The sequence below is a fragment of the Mastacembelus armatus genome, chromosome 18 (assembly GCF_900324485.2).
Source record: "Mastacembelus armatus chromosome 18, fMasArm1.2, whole genome shotgun sequence".
Lineage (NCBI taxonomy): Eukaryota > Metazoa > Chordata > Actinopteri > Synbranchiformes > Mastacembelidae > Mastacembelus > Mastacembelus armatus.
The window spans coordinates 14,109,509-14,126,684 of record NC_046650.1 but is presented as its reverse complement, the minus strand read 5'-3'; the positions used below and the strand labels follow the sequence as shown (position 1 = coordinate 14,126,684).

Here is a 17,176-nt window from a genome sequence, read left to right as displayed (position 1 = left end):
CACCCAGTAAATGGCAATACTGAAATAAAACTAAATATGAGATATGTAGGTGGCTAAATTATCAGATATTGAATAAATCCAAGTGTTACTGTACAAACAATGATGCATAGCACTTTTCCACAGCCTGAGACATTATACCTGCTTTATTATATTACTTTTTTAAAAAATTAAATTATTTAAATTTTCTCCACTGCCTCATTCTAAGTATCCAGTTTATGCAACTATTAGTAATGCAGAATTGCATTAGCCTGTGTGAACCCTGTTTTTTTTTTTTTTTTTTTTCTATTATGATGATTTAGAGAAATCTTTGTAATGTTTTCATCATAGGTAAAGCACACAACTAGTCTACTGTGGGAATATACTCGTGCTGGAGATGTTTAGGCTGATGTCTGATTTAGCTCTGGGCAGTATTTGAGGTCAAAGCAGATGCTGCCTATATGCAGATGAGGCTGCAGCGGTTGGAGCAGAAACGATTGCGATTCACGCTTGTGGGCTTTTTCTTCACACAGTTTAGAAAACAGAAAACAGGAGCACAGCAGTACATGCTGCCATCATCAATCACCTCAGAGGCTCAGTCACTGTGGTGTGTCAAAAGGATGAAAGGCATGATTCTCAATGATAGGGCTGTTAAATATGCAGACTCCCAAGTAGATGGCATGAGGATTCATGGTGGTAGAGCTGAACCAGCAGTGTAAAATCTTCTCAGACTTGTTACGTGCACATATGACAGCAGGTTGCTAAGACAAATCTGGTAATTAAGAAAACATGTTTACTATAATTATTACTCTAAAGTCCCTTTTACATGTACATACTTTATCTGTACTAAAAAGGCTTTGTCACCTTGGTTTCTGTTACACTAATACAGAAAACGAGATCTCCTGTAGACCTGAATTAAGGAGCCCTCAAAACCATCAGATTTTTACTATGTCTTACTGTGGTTATTAGTCTCTATAAGTTTATTATGTTTTACTGTGCGGAGAAAGTTCTTTTTTAATGCATTTTTTAATGAACACTTCTCATTTAGGCAAATGTAGATTCACCAACTGAAATAAAGCAAATATGCTTTTGCAAATATGGGAAAACTGCACCTTGATATTCAGTTTCTTTTTCCTGACTCTTGATGTTGGAAATGCTTGAAACAAAATACACGAGACTCCACTGAAGGACTTGCTCAAAAGTAAAATAGGCCCAGGTCTAACAGTCACTCTCCCCATTTGAAAGACTCCATCAAATTTCATGAAGCCTCTCGAAATCAAGATGGTTCCAGATTTTTGGAGTGAAGGCAGTTCTGGGAATTGTAAGTCTTCTGTTAATCAGAGAAAATCATAATTGTGTTAGTTGAGCGGCAGTTTGCTCATTTTTCAATTTGTGTGCCCAGCTTTGCCAAGAGTTGCCTAACTATATCCATTCTGATATTCTTGACAAGAGCATTGTGGTGTTGGCTGCTGTTGTAATATTTCCACCCCTCTTGATGGACATATTGAGTAATAAATATGAGATCCACCAGTAATGGCTCACACAGATGATGTTATCAGACTTGCCAGCTTGAGGCATCAGCTGTGTGTATTGGACGTATGTCAGAGCAGAGTCCTCTCCTCTCCCCGTTCCTGACTCCCCCACTGTGCTGTAACCAGCTGGTCCAGGAATTGCATGCCAGACTCATGGAGAGTCCCAGAGACCCCTTTTTGCTCCGTGTCCAAGTAAAAAAAGACTCTGGCATTGGCACTCCCATGCATTCATGATATAGAAGCAAAAGTTCTGCTTTGCTTTGGCCAGGCTCACTGGGGAATTCATAGTGGGGGTGGACTGCAAAGGGGTATTTGGTAGGGTAGAGTTTCAGAGTTTGCTTTTAAGGTGGCTGCCCTTTACACACACACAATCCTGATGGCCTGTTGTGCAGGTTGAAACATTCCACTGTCGGATTGATGTGAAAATGAAATGAGGCAAATGAAAAGAGAAAGGATGAAGAGTGGAAAGTCCCCTTCAGCCAGTTTTGGGCACCCCACTCTAAGCGTGGGATAGAGGTGGCTGACGGGGCTCCCCAGAAATGGAGTCAATATTGTTCTCTCTGAGAGGGTTTGAGGTTTTGGATCAAAAAGGAATCTCTGTGGTGCAGAAAGAGCCACTGAGACTCAAAATGTTTTGAGTCAGTACACAACCCTAAATTTACAACAAGTGAGAGTGCAGATGGGCGTCACTTTCCCGCCGTAGGGATTTTTGTAAAATGCAGGGATTAAACAAGACTAGGAGACTACATCTACACTGGCAGCTGTAAGGTTGTGCTTAGGCATAGCAGTGGGTTTGACTAAATGCTCAACACGCTATAGTAATATTCTCATAGTGACAGTGCAATGATGCTAATGTTCCTCAGGTTTATTGTTCACCAGACATAATGTGCTGTATGGCTGAGCCCGACGGAAGTGTCATTAGTTTTGGTGTTTAGTCATAACCCAAAGTATTAAAAAAGTATAATTTTACATAATAATGGCATGAGGCAAAGAGTCAAGTGAGTCAAGTTAATTAACTCCTGAGGTGAACATTAATGTCTTATAATAAATTTCATGGAAGTTAGAATATATAGATATTTAACTAAAAATCAAACCTTATGAACATCATGTCAGGGCATCACTTGATGATTAATCCCCCTGTACATGAATTTATTTTAAAATTTTAACAGCAATTCAAACTTTAGTTGTTTAATTTACCATTTGACTGGCACTGCCATCCCTCAGAGTTTATGAGAGAGAAGTGTATCTGTTACTCCAACATATCTGCAAAGGCTTTATAAGCTTGAGTGAACAAACATAATAACTTTGGCATGAAAACATAGCTGGAAGTCTTTTCTTTAAAACCTTATCAGCCAGGGTTTTTCGGTCAGACTGAATACAGGTTGTTCCCAAAGATCCTACAGCATTGATACGCTCGGTATTGATTAGTAAAAAGGTAGTGCCATCAACCAAGTCTTCTGTTATCCCGTCGGCATAAACAGGAGGCAATCTCATTAAAACGGCCGTGCTCCGAGCGGCCTGCAAAATTTCCACATATTTGGATGTGGTACTCTGGAAAGTCAAAAGCAATTACTGACTTTCTGGCTTTCATCCATTCTGTGGAGAGGGCAGAGTGGTGTTTGTGGCCACTGCATAAGTGGACGAATAACATTACACCAGAGTGCAATTAGGACCTGGACGTGATTCACGAGTCCTGAAGATTCTACGGTAATTTGTGTTTTAGAGCGGTAGAGAAAGAGGTTGTAAGAGACGTTGAAGGAGCAGCTAAGTGTGTTACAGAGCGAGACGCTATGCGTATACACTTGCTCTGTCTTTCATTGTGTATCCCTGCTGCCAACATACGCACATTACTGCATTTTTTTTTTTTTTTTTTTTACACAAAGGATCTGGTTATAAACCGTAATATTATGCTTTCCAGTCCAATCATAATGCAACTGTTAGGCTTTCCAGGTCCATCAGTCCAAACCCTTTATTTGTGTCCATATTGTGCATTTTTAATTCTTGGACTAAAAGCTATTCCTCTAACAGTCTGTCCAGTCCAGCAGTGTGTAGCAGCGTGTAGCAGCATGTACGTGGGTAGGCTCCAATCAAAGGACTGTAAAAGCTGTGGATTTTATGTCTGCTGCTGTACTATGACATTCGCTAACTATCCCCAACTGTTAATGTAGCTGCCTCACTCTGGGAGACCTTCACTTTTAGATTTAGAAAGGTTGCCTGCTGATTCCAACCCAAACACATTGTACCGCTCAGCCAAGAGACACAAGGCAAGGTCACTGTGTGTGTGTACGTGTGTGTACGTGTGCGTACGTGTGTGCGTGTGTGTGTGTGTTTTCATGCTGCTCCCTGAAGTGTGAGTGCAAAACAACAAAAAGGCACACACCGGTCACAGAATGTCCTCAACTCCCCCAGAGTACTGCAGATACTCTTTGTTAATGTTAAAAAAAAAACACATCACACAAACTAACCTCCCCTTTCATGCTCAGGCACAAGACAGAACAACTATTGTCTCAACATGGTGTCAGTGTGATTCTTTCTTTGTGGTCCCCTCAATTCTGGCACATTTAACTGAGTATTGATAACTCTGTTTGTGGTCCCCAATTCACTTCATTAAATCCATTGTGTTTGCACATTTTTACTTCACACCAAGTCTTTAATGACTTAATTAGAATTAGTCAGCATCTAGTGAAATTAAACCAGTACATCCTCAATAGCTTTTTTTTGTAAGTAGCACAGCGTGAGGGTCCATGCTGCTGAGCCTATTAAGCAAATACTACATTAGATGGAGTCACGATTTATGCTGACACACAACACTTTTTCTTTTTTTTAAATTTTATTTATTTGTTTGTTCAATTACAGTAAATATCAAATAGTCAGCTGCTGGGAAAAGGGAAAAAAAAAAAGGTTTTTCAAGACCTTTAAGAAAAAAAGGTTGCTTGACGTTCAGTAGACAGTTAGATGAGGTTGATATAACCCTAGGCTCCCCATCTATTGCATCGGGTTTTTAGAATTCAGGGTGAGACCAGGCGCCTCTGGACCAGCCGTGATTTGTCAGACCTGAGTGCGTTTGCCTCTACAAGAGAGCAGAGTATTGCTTTTTTTTTTTTTTTTTTGTCATTTTGAGACATACCCCACGAGAATGTTTGCCCAGACCAATCAGACGTTCATCAAACTCCATTCTAGTTTGAATGAGGACTGAGGGACCCCACAGCCCACCAGCTCTCTACTCTTCTTCCATACTTTACTCAGCAGGCACCTTTTCCCTACAGCTTGGTAAAACAAAATGCCCAATTAGAGGTGGTTATCTTTGAGCATTTTGTGATAAGTTGGACTTTGGGAAGGCAGGAAGAGGGAGCGTTGGTAACTAGTGAGGCTTCTTGGGGGTGACCTGAACCATAATGATTTGGAAATGGTTCATAGGATCTTGGCTGGGCTGGCAGCTGTTGCCAGTGTGCTCTAGTATGCTTCTTTTCACAGTGCTCTGTGTGGGCTGACAGTCAAATGTATGAAAACATCAATATGGTTTAAAATCTAATTTATTTTAATTTTATATTTGAATACCTTAATGCATTAACATTATTCTTCTACTTTTGAACTTTTTGGTCTTGAGATGAAAAGTCAGCCCTCAGTTCTTCTGCCAGGCATTCACAAGTTCATTCTTGCTCGCTAATCGATCGGTCCAAAACCATGTCACCGGGGTCTTGACAGAAGAAGCTCTCAGATTTCAGCCAGCTTTTTTCTCAGAGCTGCTAGACAACACGAAAGCAATTCACCATGATGACCCTTGGCCCCTGTGTCAACTATGTTTGAATGATTATTTGCCTTTAAACACCAAGTGAATAAGAACTTCTGATTCAACAAGGAAATGGACAGTTGTTGACTGCAAAGAACTTGTGTGGAGAGGGAGGAGTGTTTGCTCTGTTTTTACATTTACTTTAACCTCCTGATGTTGTCTTTTATAGATAGAATTGCCACAGGCTACTTCAGGTGAGGTTTTCCATTCAGATTTATTCACCCTGATCCAGGTCGAAGCAGCATAAGAGACGAGCTTGTGAATTTGTACCTGCACTGAATGAATAATGTTTTGCTGAGTTGAGGAACACAGATATGACATGATTAACTTTAAAGTTCTTGCCATTTTTAGTGTTGGGAATAAAAGAATATATAACACATTTACCCAAGATACATTTGAAGTAAGAAGGGTGTGATGTACAAAGTACCTAGGGATTATATGTGAGAAAGTCATTTCTAAGAAGCTGGAGTCATTCATATATTGCATTCATTCACTTTATTTTGAAGTGCTTTTCTTTTCATGGACAGCAAAAGGTGAAAAGCTGGAAAAGTAATGGATAAAGAAAAAGTGTTTCTCATTGTTGGTGCTACTGAATCAATAACATCAGGCAAGAAAACAGACAATAGTTCATTGAGTTGGCAGTTCATTAGGTACACCTACCTGATATTAAAGCAGTCCAGTCCTTCAAAAACTCCTCCCATCCCATAGTTCAGTTTTTTTGTTTTAGGGAGGTGTTAATTCAGTTGTATTTTATTTTTGGAGGATGTTGTTTCTGTTGGCGCTGTTTGTATTATTTTGTCCAACCTATTTATATGAATGAGGGTACGTTAATTAGCAGACACACCTCTTTGAATAATGCTGTATAGTTCAAGCGGAGCACAAACTAAAGCCAGCAGACATGTTGTGATAGACATTTGCAGGCGTACCTGCAAAACTACCAACTTCCATACTGACATTTGCAAATTCAGGATTATTGCTAAGGCCAGGACATTTCTCACACTAAATGGCAGAGCAGGTTCTAACAAAAGATGTTGACTGAAATGTCAACAGTTAAGTCCCAAAGAGAGGAGCTTAAAGTGTTAGCAGAAGTAGCACTGAATGTTATTTTCCCCATTGTGTTCACAACTTGTACCATCATCATCATCGCCTTCACATTGAGTAGCTCATTATACTAACGTTGTGTTTGGAAATCTATTTAAAAATGTGAAGTCAGTTAAGGATACATACAGGTAGGGGTAATTTTAGAAAGGAATATCACATTAAAGTCGAATTCATAATCATTAACAAGCCCCCAGCAACATATTCTGGGATTTTTCTGCCAGAGTTGTTCTTGGTGTGATTGGTAGCATTTGGAGGTTGTTAGTTAACATTGGTATTCTTTTTAAACATGTTCCTGAATTATAGACTCTACTTGTGCAAATACTCTGCCCCGCTGCATTTGATTTTAGCATTTAATATCGTTTTGTGAGCTCAAGCACTGTCAAGTTTGAAGAGCTCTTAGTATTATCTGCAGTAAATGAGTAAATGTCCTGGTGAGAAAACAATGATGAGGTAGTAAAAAATCTAAATTGTCAGCGTTGTTTCTGATTTCCCACTCTGTTTTTCTTCAGTGACTTTGCTAATCTACATGACTTCTACCCAGCCTTTCGTTTATATGTATGATTTGTACATTTTAGGGACATGTACGTGTAAATACACACACCTACCTTCTCTGTTTCTCTTTCTCTCCCCACCCCCCCCTCTCCCACTGCCTCTAATTGAGTTGTGAGTGGAGTCCAGGTGGAATCCATTTGAATTCCCTGTGGTCATGACCACTGTGGTTGCTTGTGACACAGTCATACCTCTCATTTCCAGACCATTTACAAGATATTCTTACCATCAGTAACACTCATGCTACAATCATTATGGCACCCAGACACACCATAGCAATTTGTGGTCAAAAACACTAGTCTGACACAGACATGTAGGACCAGATGGAAGACAGAATTAACATTGTAATCAAGTCTGCACTGGGTGCATGCAGCATGATACGTAATGTGTTGAAAATATGCATCACATTTGCCTAGCCATGGATGATATGCAATTCATGTTTTAAGATTTCATTATATTCGGTGCACTTGGCTCAGCATCAGATAATGATATTGAAACACATGCGCCATTGAGATCAGCATTATTGACATTGGAATTTGCTGTAGCCCTGATTCAGATGCTGAGCTGAAATTGCTGTGTGTGTGTGTGTTTGTGCACGTGCGTGCGTGCATGCGTGTGTGTGTTTTCTTTCCTCTCAAATCTACCAGATGAATGAAGTGTCTATTGGAATATTATGCAAATGCAGTTAGAGGGAATGTGAAATTCAGGGGAAGTGAGACCTGAAAAATACAAATCCAAATTAAAAGAAAATTAGTGAATGTGTTTTATGCCCTCCAAACATGGCTCAGCTGAGTTCTGGCTATAGTGAAAAATGAGAGCAGCAATTAAAAATTTTACTTTGTTCTGCTTTGTTTCACGTGTAGGAGGGTGTGGTCTGAATGCTGCCTGTAAGCTGTGCAACTCATAGTCCCAGTGCTCTTTGTGCTTTGCAACTGTCCTCTGACCATATGTTGCCTGTTTTAGAAACAGCAGTGGTTTTGTATCGCATGGATGATCATACCATTTTTTTTTAACCAATCATCAGCTGTATTCAGACAGAACCGTACAGCCATGAGATCAGCTCTACGAGGCTGTGATTTTATTTGTAATTATTCATTATGTTGCTTTGAGGTAAGTGCAAGTAGCAAATCTAGCATGTTTGTATTTTTCAGGTGTAATGTTTACCATGTTTATCATCTTGGACTAGCATTGTAGCATGATAAGGTGTGCTAATTAGCACTAAACCAAAGGTGCACTTCTGGAAAGTCATTTCAATTAACAGGTGAAAACTGAAATATTGATTGCCCTGATGATAGCACTAAATTAAAAGTCATGGGATTGCTAAAATTATCACAGTCCATGCCAGTGGGGGTGTAAATATTTGTACCAAATTTTATAGAAATCTATACAATAATTGTTAAAGCATTTCAGTTTAAACAATCTGAGATTTATCCTGTAGGCACCATGAGTTTCTGTTGCTAAATTGAATTGCAATCCATCCATTACTATCTGAAATTTATGTTGTTATTCCAACAGCCACACTGCGAACCTGGCTAAAAATAATGTAAAGACATTGACTTCATAGATAAGGTTGTGTATTTTCACCACAAATCTATCATACCTATAACCTTGTCAATACTGTCAACCTGTATCCTAGAGAATAGCTGTTATCAGCATAAAACATCACCAATATATTGATGCTGCTGTCTGAAGAGAAATCCATACAGGGCATAGAATTACTTTTGAGGTCAAAGTGTTTTAAATCGTTTTACTGTTTTCTGTCTGTTTCTATTGTTACCTGGCCATTAAAAAAAGTGTGTGTTTTTGCTATGAGCAGGATGAATGTTTAATCCCCCGCAATCATGTAATGCATTGCCTACCAGCTCACTTCCAAAATCCAGCCCAGATCACACAATGATTTGTAGTATTTGTAGGCACAGCATGCCAATTGTTCCTGGTAGGTGATTAATGGACAACAGGTAATGTTGTCATGGTAACCTGCCCACCTGAGCTACTATAGCAACAGCTGCTAAAGTGAAGACTATAGGTTGGATTCACTCACACTGCATGGGTCTTGTATATCTTCATCTCTCTTATTTCCTGTTTTAGTATTCATCCATGGATTCCTTTTGTCCATCTTTCCCATTTATCTTTGTGATTTTCCCTCTGTCTGTCCTCCCATTCCCTTTTCCTCCATCCCTCAATCTTTTCTATTCCTCATTTCCCCAACTTTTGCTTGTATATCCCTCTCCCTTTCCTGCCCTGCCTGTTACTCCACCACCTCCTCTCTTTCTTCCTTTATCTGAGATCCATTTGTGCTGCATTAAGCAATATATGCTTAGAGAGAAGAGAGGGAGGATAGAAAGGAGGAACATGTGGAAATGGATAGTATCCCAGCTTTGCATTATAATGGAGAACTGTCTAAAGGCAGATTTGCCCTGCCTTTAAGCGGAGATTTATTCGCCCATATGTGCGTTTGCATGTTTCTTTCTTTCCCTTGTAGAAATGTAAACTATCTCTACTGTATGTCTGTGCACTGTAAAATATTTGTAATGGTAATTTTTGTTTTTTTGTAGCAATTTTTTTTTTACCATGTGTGCAAGTAAATTCCTCTAATGGCTTGTGCTTCTATTGTCTTGTAGGAGGCAAGTGTTTTGTTTGTCAGGAGGGGTTGCAGTGCCTTTGTGAACATAGAGAGGAGGAAGGATGGTCCCATTATTTAATCCAAGTCATCAGTCACACTTAACAAGCCTATCATATAGGACCATTCAGAGACTGTGCAGGCTAAAGTCAGTGCTGTTATCTGCCTGTCGCTGGTTAGCTGTGTTGGAGTCCCTTGTGGAAATAAAGTTTTAAGAGTGAATGCCCTGCGGGTCACATTGTCAAGCTTAGCAGAGTCTCACTGTGTCTTAAAGTAGCCCTCGTTTACGTTCAGTTTCTCACACAGATTAGAAAAGCATGATTTTGACTGATTTCACCTGTCTTTGGTATTACAAAACTCACCACTCAATTATAAGCCGAGAGCAAGGTTCGAAAGTGCAACCAAGTGGAAAAAAATCATCTTTAACTGTAGAAGGAAAGGATCATCTTAGTTTTAATCATCTCAGCTCATCTTCTAAGATTTCCGAGTGAGTGCTCCTCAATCAAACTGTATGCTGACATTATACTTAATATTCATTTTATATGAAGCACTTCATTTGCATGAATGTGCTGTGTGTCTCATAAAAACCACTAGACCCTCCCCACTGGTGTGATAACCATCTGGACATGAAACATTTGAAAACCTGAGACTTGGTACTTAACCTGGCAACAGAATCCCACTTCATTACATGATGTTAGGTAGGACGGCAAGCAAGCGTGACTAGTAACATCATACTTAGTATACCCCCATCAGATAATGCTGAGGATCAGGTTTCACTTTGTTGCAGTACTACTATATTTAACACCTTTAGACTAAGGGAAGTCATCTTTGGTTTCCTTAGGTCAGGAAGTGACAGATGGAGAAATGCCCTTAGGTGATGTGCAGCAGGGCATTCACATTAGGTCGATCGATCCATCTATCTATTGATCTATCTATCGGGACAGTGACTCATATAAACTAATAGTTTATAGTGTATTTAAATATTAAAAGTTTAGTAAAATTTAATTTAATTTAAAATTTTACTTTGGTTGAAGAAAGTAAGAGAAGTTAGACCTTTTTTTCCAAGGCATTCACAAAGACAAGAAAGATAAGATGAGGCTTAGATGAAATAAAATCAATATATAGTGATGACAGGTAATGCAAACCAAATCCCAGAAACTCAGGTGTATTATTTTCTTTTTGACTAACATTTCACCCTGGGAAAAGTTTGATTTCAGGTGTTGTGTCATTGGCAAAGCATAGTCACACAGCATGCCTAATTGCAACTTAACACATTTGACTCTCACCCAATGTTAGACTATTTAGAGGAGCAGGAGAGTGTTAACAATGTCAAGGTAGCATGAGGTGTTCAGTAATAAATCAGCAACGCCAAATATCATCTTCTGTAGCTTTTAACACTGAAATCTTGTACAACCACAGGCATCTTCAACAGCTTTCCAGAAATGTGTTTTTGTTGTTAATAATAATGCCACAGATGAATAATGAACTTGTTTAAATTTGTTAAAACTTGTGTTTTCTTTAGGATTTTTACTCTGAATTATTCATAATCCCTTTGAATGCAGCCTTACCTTTGGATCCAACTTTAATCAAGCTAATAGGCTTCATTTCCCTTAACACTATTTGCCTGCCATTTGTCTTTTTTTTCCCCAGTCAAAAGATTGCTGCGAGACAACATACCCCCCACCAACCACTGCTTTAACTGTCTATATTATCAGCTGTGTTTTGCTTTAACTAGATAGAAAAGTCAATTAATTGAAACTGTCAAGTTTCATCTGGGCCCCGTTGGCACACCCATGATTACCAAAATGACAAAAACAACAACACTGATTAGAAAAAGTTGTTATGCAGCAAACAGCAAGGCAGTAATGAAGAAGTCTCCTTGATGTGGCTGAGAACAGACGCTGCAGTCACTTCTAGGCCTGCTAAACGTTGGCCAGCTTATCTAAGGGAGTTATCCTAAATCCCCCTCAGAACAAGTACCCTTGAAACGTCAGCACCATAATGTATCATAAGGCTCCTTCTGGAATACAAGACGAGTTGGCAATACCGGACTACTGCTCTGTTTTCTCCTTCCTTTTTTTTTTTTTTGCCTCTTTTTTTGAACTGGGTCCAAGCCCTTCTCATAAATATGTATTTTATGATGTGTTCTTTTGGCGGTTGAAAGCTGTTCCTGTACCCAAGCCCACACGTTTTTGTAAGAGCAAATTAACAACTGTGATACTGGAGTGTTTTTCACTTTGTGATAATTTCTAAGTAACACCTGTGGAAGTAGTTGTTGCTGCTTTATCAGTTATGCTGTGAGATATAGCACACAGACCCTCATTTACACACAACAGATACATCCACACTGGGAACTACAATTTTTTTTATTTTTTTTATTGTCTTCTACTGTTCTATCTCCTGCTACTCACTGCCTGCTTTCTGCTTTTCGTGACAGCTTGGATGCAAGCTTGCCACAAAAAGCAGTGATAGCGATCAGTGTGTTTGTGTGTATATAAGTATATGTTGTATCCCTTTTACCGCTTGAATGGTGTATTTGAATGTGATTATTTCTGGAATAATGTATTTTGTTGTCAAGGGAGTCACAGCATGTGATTTGATGTCATATTTAATTTAGCTCTGCTGCAGATGCCAGAGTGTTTTATTAAAAGCTCTGTTTACTCACAAGGATATGTCTTTGATCAAATACACAGTGTTTCACGGTTATTTTACTGTCTTTAAAAGTCCTGCCATAACGTATATCTAAGGTATGAAATTAATCCAGGAGATGTGGTTCAGCCCAGTTGTTCATTCATGGATTTCTGCCATGACTTTGCTGACAAGCACACAGAGTTTTTGACCTTTTGATGTTGCCCAAATGTTGTTTTTGTTTTTTTTTTTTATGCTGATACTCATGATAGATTTCTGTCCCTTTTCTTAAATCCATAAATATCTGCTCAAAAACATCTGATTATTGTAATCCACGATATTTGAATTGGGATTAAGAGGTAGATTAAGGATGGATGTCGAAAGTATGAGGAGAAAGAAGCATGAAGGTGTGAGATACTGAAGCTGTTGTGCCATGTGATGCATTTAACAAAACTGTTTTGTGTCTCTCAATAGAATTATTGCCCAGCGATATTAAATGCAGTATGCGGTGCCTAATGTGCAGAGACAGTACTTGTGCAGAGGATTGTGTGCATTATTTTGCAGATTAGATTTCTGCAGCAGCTCATATCTGATGGAGGGTTCAGATGTCATAACCATTAAAGCAGACTTAACCTTAATATAGTGGTGTGGGTTTGATGGGGATCATCTTAAGAATCAAAATAGATGATGGAAACTTTCATCGTGCTCTAACAGTGTTCTCCATTTCATACTTTCAATGTGGTTTTGATTTCAGTTTGACAATTTTTTTGAGTAATGACACATCCTAATTGTAAATCTGACAGCAGCTACAAGTCGACACCATGTAAATCACATTTGATGTTTGCAACTCCTTTTATTTTAATTAGCAATGACTTCATCTGAAGTCACCGGAGTTCACTGGTGATGAGATTCGTGGCTCTCATGATATTAGAGGAGGTCAAGGATTGCTCTGGCTCATTCATCTCTTCAGAGTGTATCTGGTTAGACGTTTTGCTGGGTGGACGTTTGGAGAGAAGCCTGCAAGCGCAGTAGTAGTTTCTTATCCTGTGCAGCTACGGTACATTCACAGGTGCAAAAACTCAAACTGTGAAGTTATGGCACATGCCCACAGGAAAGGAAAACACGCCACATTTCTCATGTCAATTACCATCGGGGGAAATACACACAAGGTCTGGAGCACATATGCACATACCAAGACACAAGCTACATATACTCTGTACACACACATAGTAGTCTGCCAAAACGGGGTGTGCTTCATCGCTCACTCCTTGTGTCTCTGTGGGAGTGATTTGTTGGTAAGGTGGGGGAGTTATCACTTCGATGAGCAAACAACAACAGAATATCCAGAAATACATTTTGTGGTTTGCACAGTCTTGGTGTTTGGTTGATCACACCCAGTGTGAGTTCAGATGACTGGAGATTGAACAACTTGCACCGTGTCACTTGATGACAACTTGAAACCCACAGAGCCATAAGGACTGTGCATAAAGACGATAAAGCCACGGTGCATCCATCTGTTGTGTTTCTTCCTGGAAAAGACACATTCCTATTGTTCCTGTTAAAGATTTAATCACCAGGGAGAAGTTTTCCAGCATGCCGAAATCCTCAACATCATTCATTCAAATTCCTCTTTGAAGCTAATGTGTTTTTTTGTTTGTTTTTGTCTTTTTTTTTTTTTTATGACAGATTTTGGACAGCATCTGGCACAAGTGCAACAGACTTGTGGGAAGAGTGGCACAGTGGAGGGAGCTGTGCCATAAAGGAAGCACCCGATTTGGGCTTTTGCCACTAAAAGACTAAGAACTGAACTCAACTGGCACCTTCAGCAGCGGGCGGTAAGAGGAGGAGGCCATGTGGACCGCACGCCTGCTAGTCCTCGCCAGCCTCTTCACACCAGCCGCTCTGGGTAAGTTTGGCTCATTAGAGCAAGTGTGTGTTTGTCTGTGTTTGTCTGCATAGGCCGGCAGATGTGGGCACAAAACATACCCCTTACATTTTGTGACTGGCATGGTTTGAAAAAGTATCAGAATTTTATCCGTTTGCGATTCAAGTGCCAGATTCTGTCAGCCAACTGTAATAAAAAGCCTCTGACTTTGTCTGTCTTGTTTTCACTGTCTATCTAGCTTCACTCGCTAATTAGCAGTTTTTTGCTCCCTAAACTCTGTGAAACTTATTTTATACACTTTACTTTTTTGCTTTCCCTGTTTCTATCTCTAATTTTCTGTCTATTTTTAGACCTGTCCCTCTTTCTCCTGGCTTCGTCTCTTGCTCTCCTGGCAATAGGAAGTGAACTGAAATTACTTGCAAAGAATAATTAACACTGCCAAGGTGGTGCAGAGTATGTTTAGGATAGTGATAGTGATAGAGCAGCAGGAGGAAAAAAAAAAGGCTTCTTTTATCATTTCAAGCGTTAAGATCTTAAGATTAATTTGCAAGGGCCTTTCTTTTCTCACGTCTTGGTAAAAGCAAACTGCTGCAGTTTTGCAGCGCTTTTCTTTGGCCATCTGCAGGGTTGTTTCAGAGGCAAACTAAATTAAGTCATTTAAATTCAGATTAAAACAAGTCAACAGTGGTGGCTGGTTGGTTTGTGGATGTGTTTGTGTGTGGATGGGGCTGGTTGGTCACAATCATCTAGGATTTAGATGTAGCGAGTGGGGCAATGGCCCATAAAAATGTTAATTTAATATGGCTAAAACCATTAATAGGAGATTTGAAGTTAATTGAATAGTTTTTGTGCTGTGATATCTGCAGAGGTTGGTGGCGACAGGATTCTAGAGCCAGGCCAAGACATTGGCAGCCCAGTTTTATCTGCTATTTTAAGAAAATTGCAGATTAATCAGTATCTGCATTTATACGGTGAATAAGTAGAAATAGATTAAAATAAAGCTGTGTCATCTAATTTTTATCATCAGTATTTCTGTGCAGATTATCCACCACATAGCACTGTGATGTCACTGTTGGCATCTTTTTTTTTTTTTTTTTTAAATTCATAAAACATTATAATGAAGATTTTTGAAACATACATACAGTGAAGAATACAAACATACAGATATTCAGCTGAAAGCTAAGTGTGACAATAAACCTTCCCCCCATACACTCATTTAAAAAATGGTCAGCAGCTTTGCTTCTGTGATTTGCCCTAAATGGGCTGGAATAGTCTTTTAAACCAAATGTTCTGCTTTGTTACCCATACCTCAATAATCAATCATTTATTGATCCCATTGGTGACATCAAACTGACAAACCATTGGCTGTAACTAAAGAATCATCTTTAAAGTATTTTATCCCTGGTTTAACTCCAGATTAAGTGCTTGACATCCCAAGTAAATAATTTGGCTGTTTTATTAAGATTTAACCCCACCCCTGTCTTGACACCATAAGCAGACAAGGCCAGATGTTGTCAGTGAACTGTTTTGCAGCTGGGGTTGCTTAAGTGAGAATCTGCACTGTAATATCATTGTGCATGTTTCTCCCTGACAGTGTTAGAAATGTGTCTCCAGGGGATGCTGGCCTACTTTGGGATCTACGGTCCCTTTTGTCTACAGTCAGGCTAAGACATGCACATAAACACATGAGCACAGATGAATAGAGTGAAATACTGGGATTGTTTTCTTGATTCACATCAGATGTGTCACATATAATCACAACATATGTGCAGTAAAATGCACAGACCATATCAGCTAAGAGCCTGCAATTGAAGCAGCAGAACGTCCTGCCCTTTTTGTCTTTATTTTGTATGTCATCACATACCCGAACTGTCTGACATTTTACACTCGTCTGAAGAAAATTACCAATATTTCTGGACAAGCGTCACAACAGCAAGATAAAAAAAAATACAAAAAAAAAAAAAAACTGATAAAATACAGTTGAAAGAGCGATGGGTATGGGTGTCGGTGTGTGTGGGTGGAGTAATGTGTCTTTTCTGTGTGTTCTTGTGTATGTCTTGTCTTTGTGTGTGTAAGAACTACACAGTGTAGTCTTGCAAGATTAATAAAAAGTTCCATCACAGATGCTGTCACTGAGTCGAAAAATAAGTAAAATGCATCCTTGTCATTGTTTTGGTAACAGTGAATAACAATGGAAAAGCAATGGCCAAAACGCTCCAGCCATGCCTGAGCAGCACATTAATCATGTGTTTCTGTGCATGCAGAACGCTCCAGGAATTATTTTATATTCATTCCACTTAATACCAGCCCGTGGAATCACAGACATAGCCGCTGTAATGGATGACAGCTCATGGACCAATCCATGAGACAAAAGCGTGAAGGCTGACACATATTTTATGGTCAGATACTAGTACATACATCAAACTTGGAAGCAGATATCATCCTGCTGGGGGTCACGGGGTAGGTACTTAATGAGGGATGGATGAGACAATGAGGCAGATGTGTAACTGACGCATCTGTTCAGCATATGCATGTAGCTCTCAAAATATTGTCAAGAAAATGGCTATTCTACAAAACGGGATGAGAAAAAGACAGTGACTAAAACATTTACATGTACTACTGATGTTGCTTTGCTGTTCTCTTTGTTTTATTCAAATATCCCTTTACCGTCTTGCAGAGCTTACGCAAAGTTGAATGCAAGCCAACATTCACCTTTCAAACACCCTCTGTTGCTCACATTGAGGTATTTAGCACCAGCATGGTTAGCTGTATCTGAACAAATAAGAGCATTAAACTCTAACGTCAGTCTCCCTGTTCCCGTACACGATCCACTTAATTAATCTCCTTGTGCCAGGGCACCAACTCCATCCGCCAAGCATCCCTGGATTTGCCTAATTTGCTTAATTAATTAAACAAATGATTTATTTGAGCTCATATTTCAAAGTAGGAGAAAGTCCTTTGTAGAGTCTATTGAGGCATGCACTGTGCTGTTCTGACTGCAAGATGCTTCTTGAAGCATTGCAAATAAGTGGGCTTTGGAGTGGGTGGATGTCAATCATTCATTTGCAGTGGCAGATACAGAGCAGGGGTAAATT

General features: G+C 39.3%; 1 protein-coding gene across 5 annotated transcripts in view; it reads left to right on the top strand.

Moving 5' to 3' along the window:
* Positions 1–17,176, top strand: part of LOC113143974 (adhesion G protein-coupled receptor L3) — a 183,946-nt gene that overhangs the window by 36,743 nt on the left and 130,027 nt on the right. For all 5 annotated transcript variants that reach the window (XM_033325711.1, XM_033325710.1, XM_026329614.1 and 2 more), the window contains exon 3: positions 13,883–14,102. In XM_033325711.1, the coding sequence (XP_033181602.1) occupies positions 14,048–14,102 (55 nt within the window). In that variant the 5' untranslated portion in view covers positions 13,883–14,047. The remainder of the gene's footprint in view (positions 1–13,882; positions 14,103–17,176) is intronic.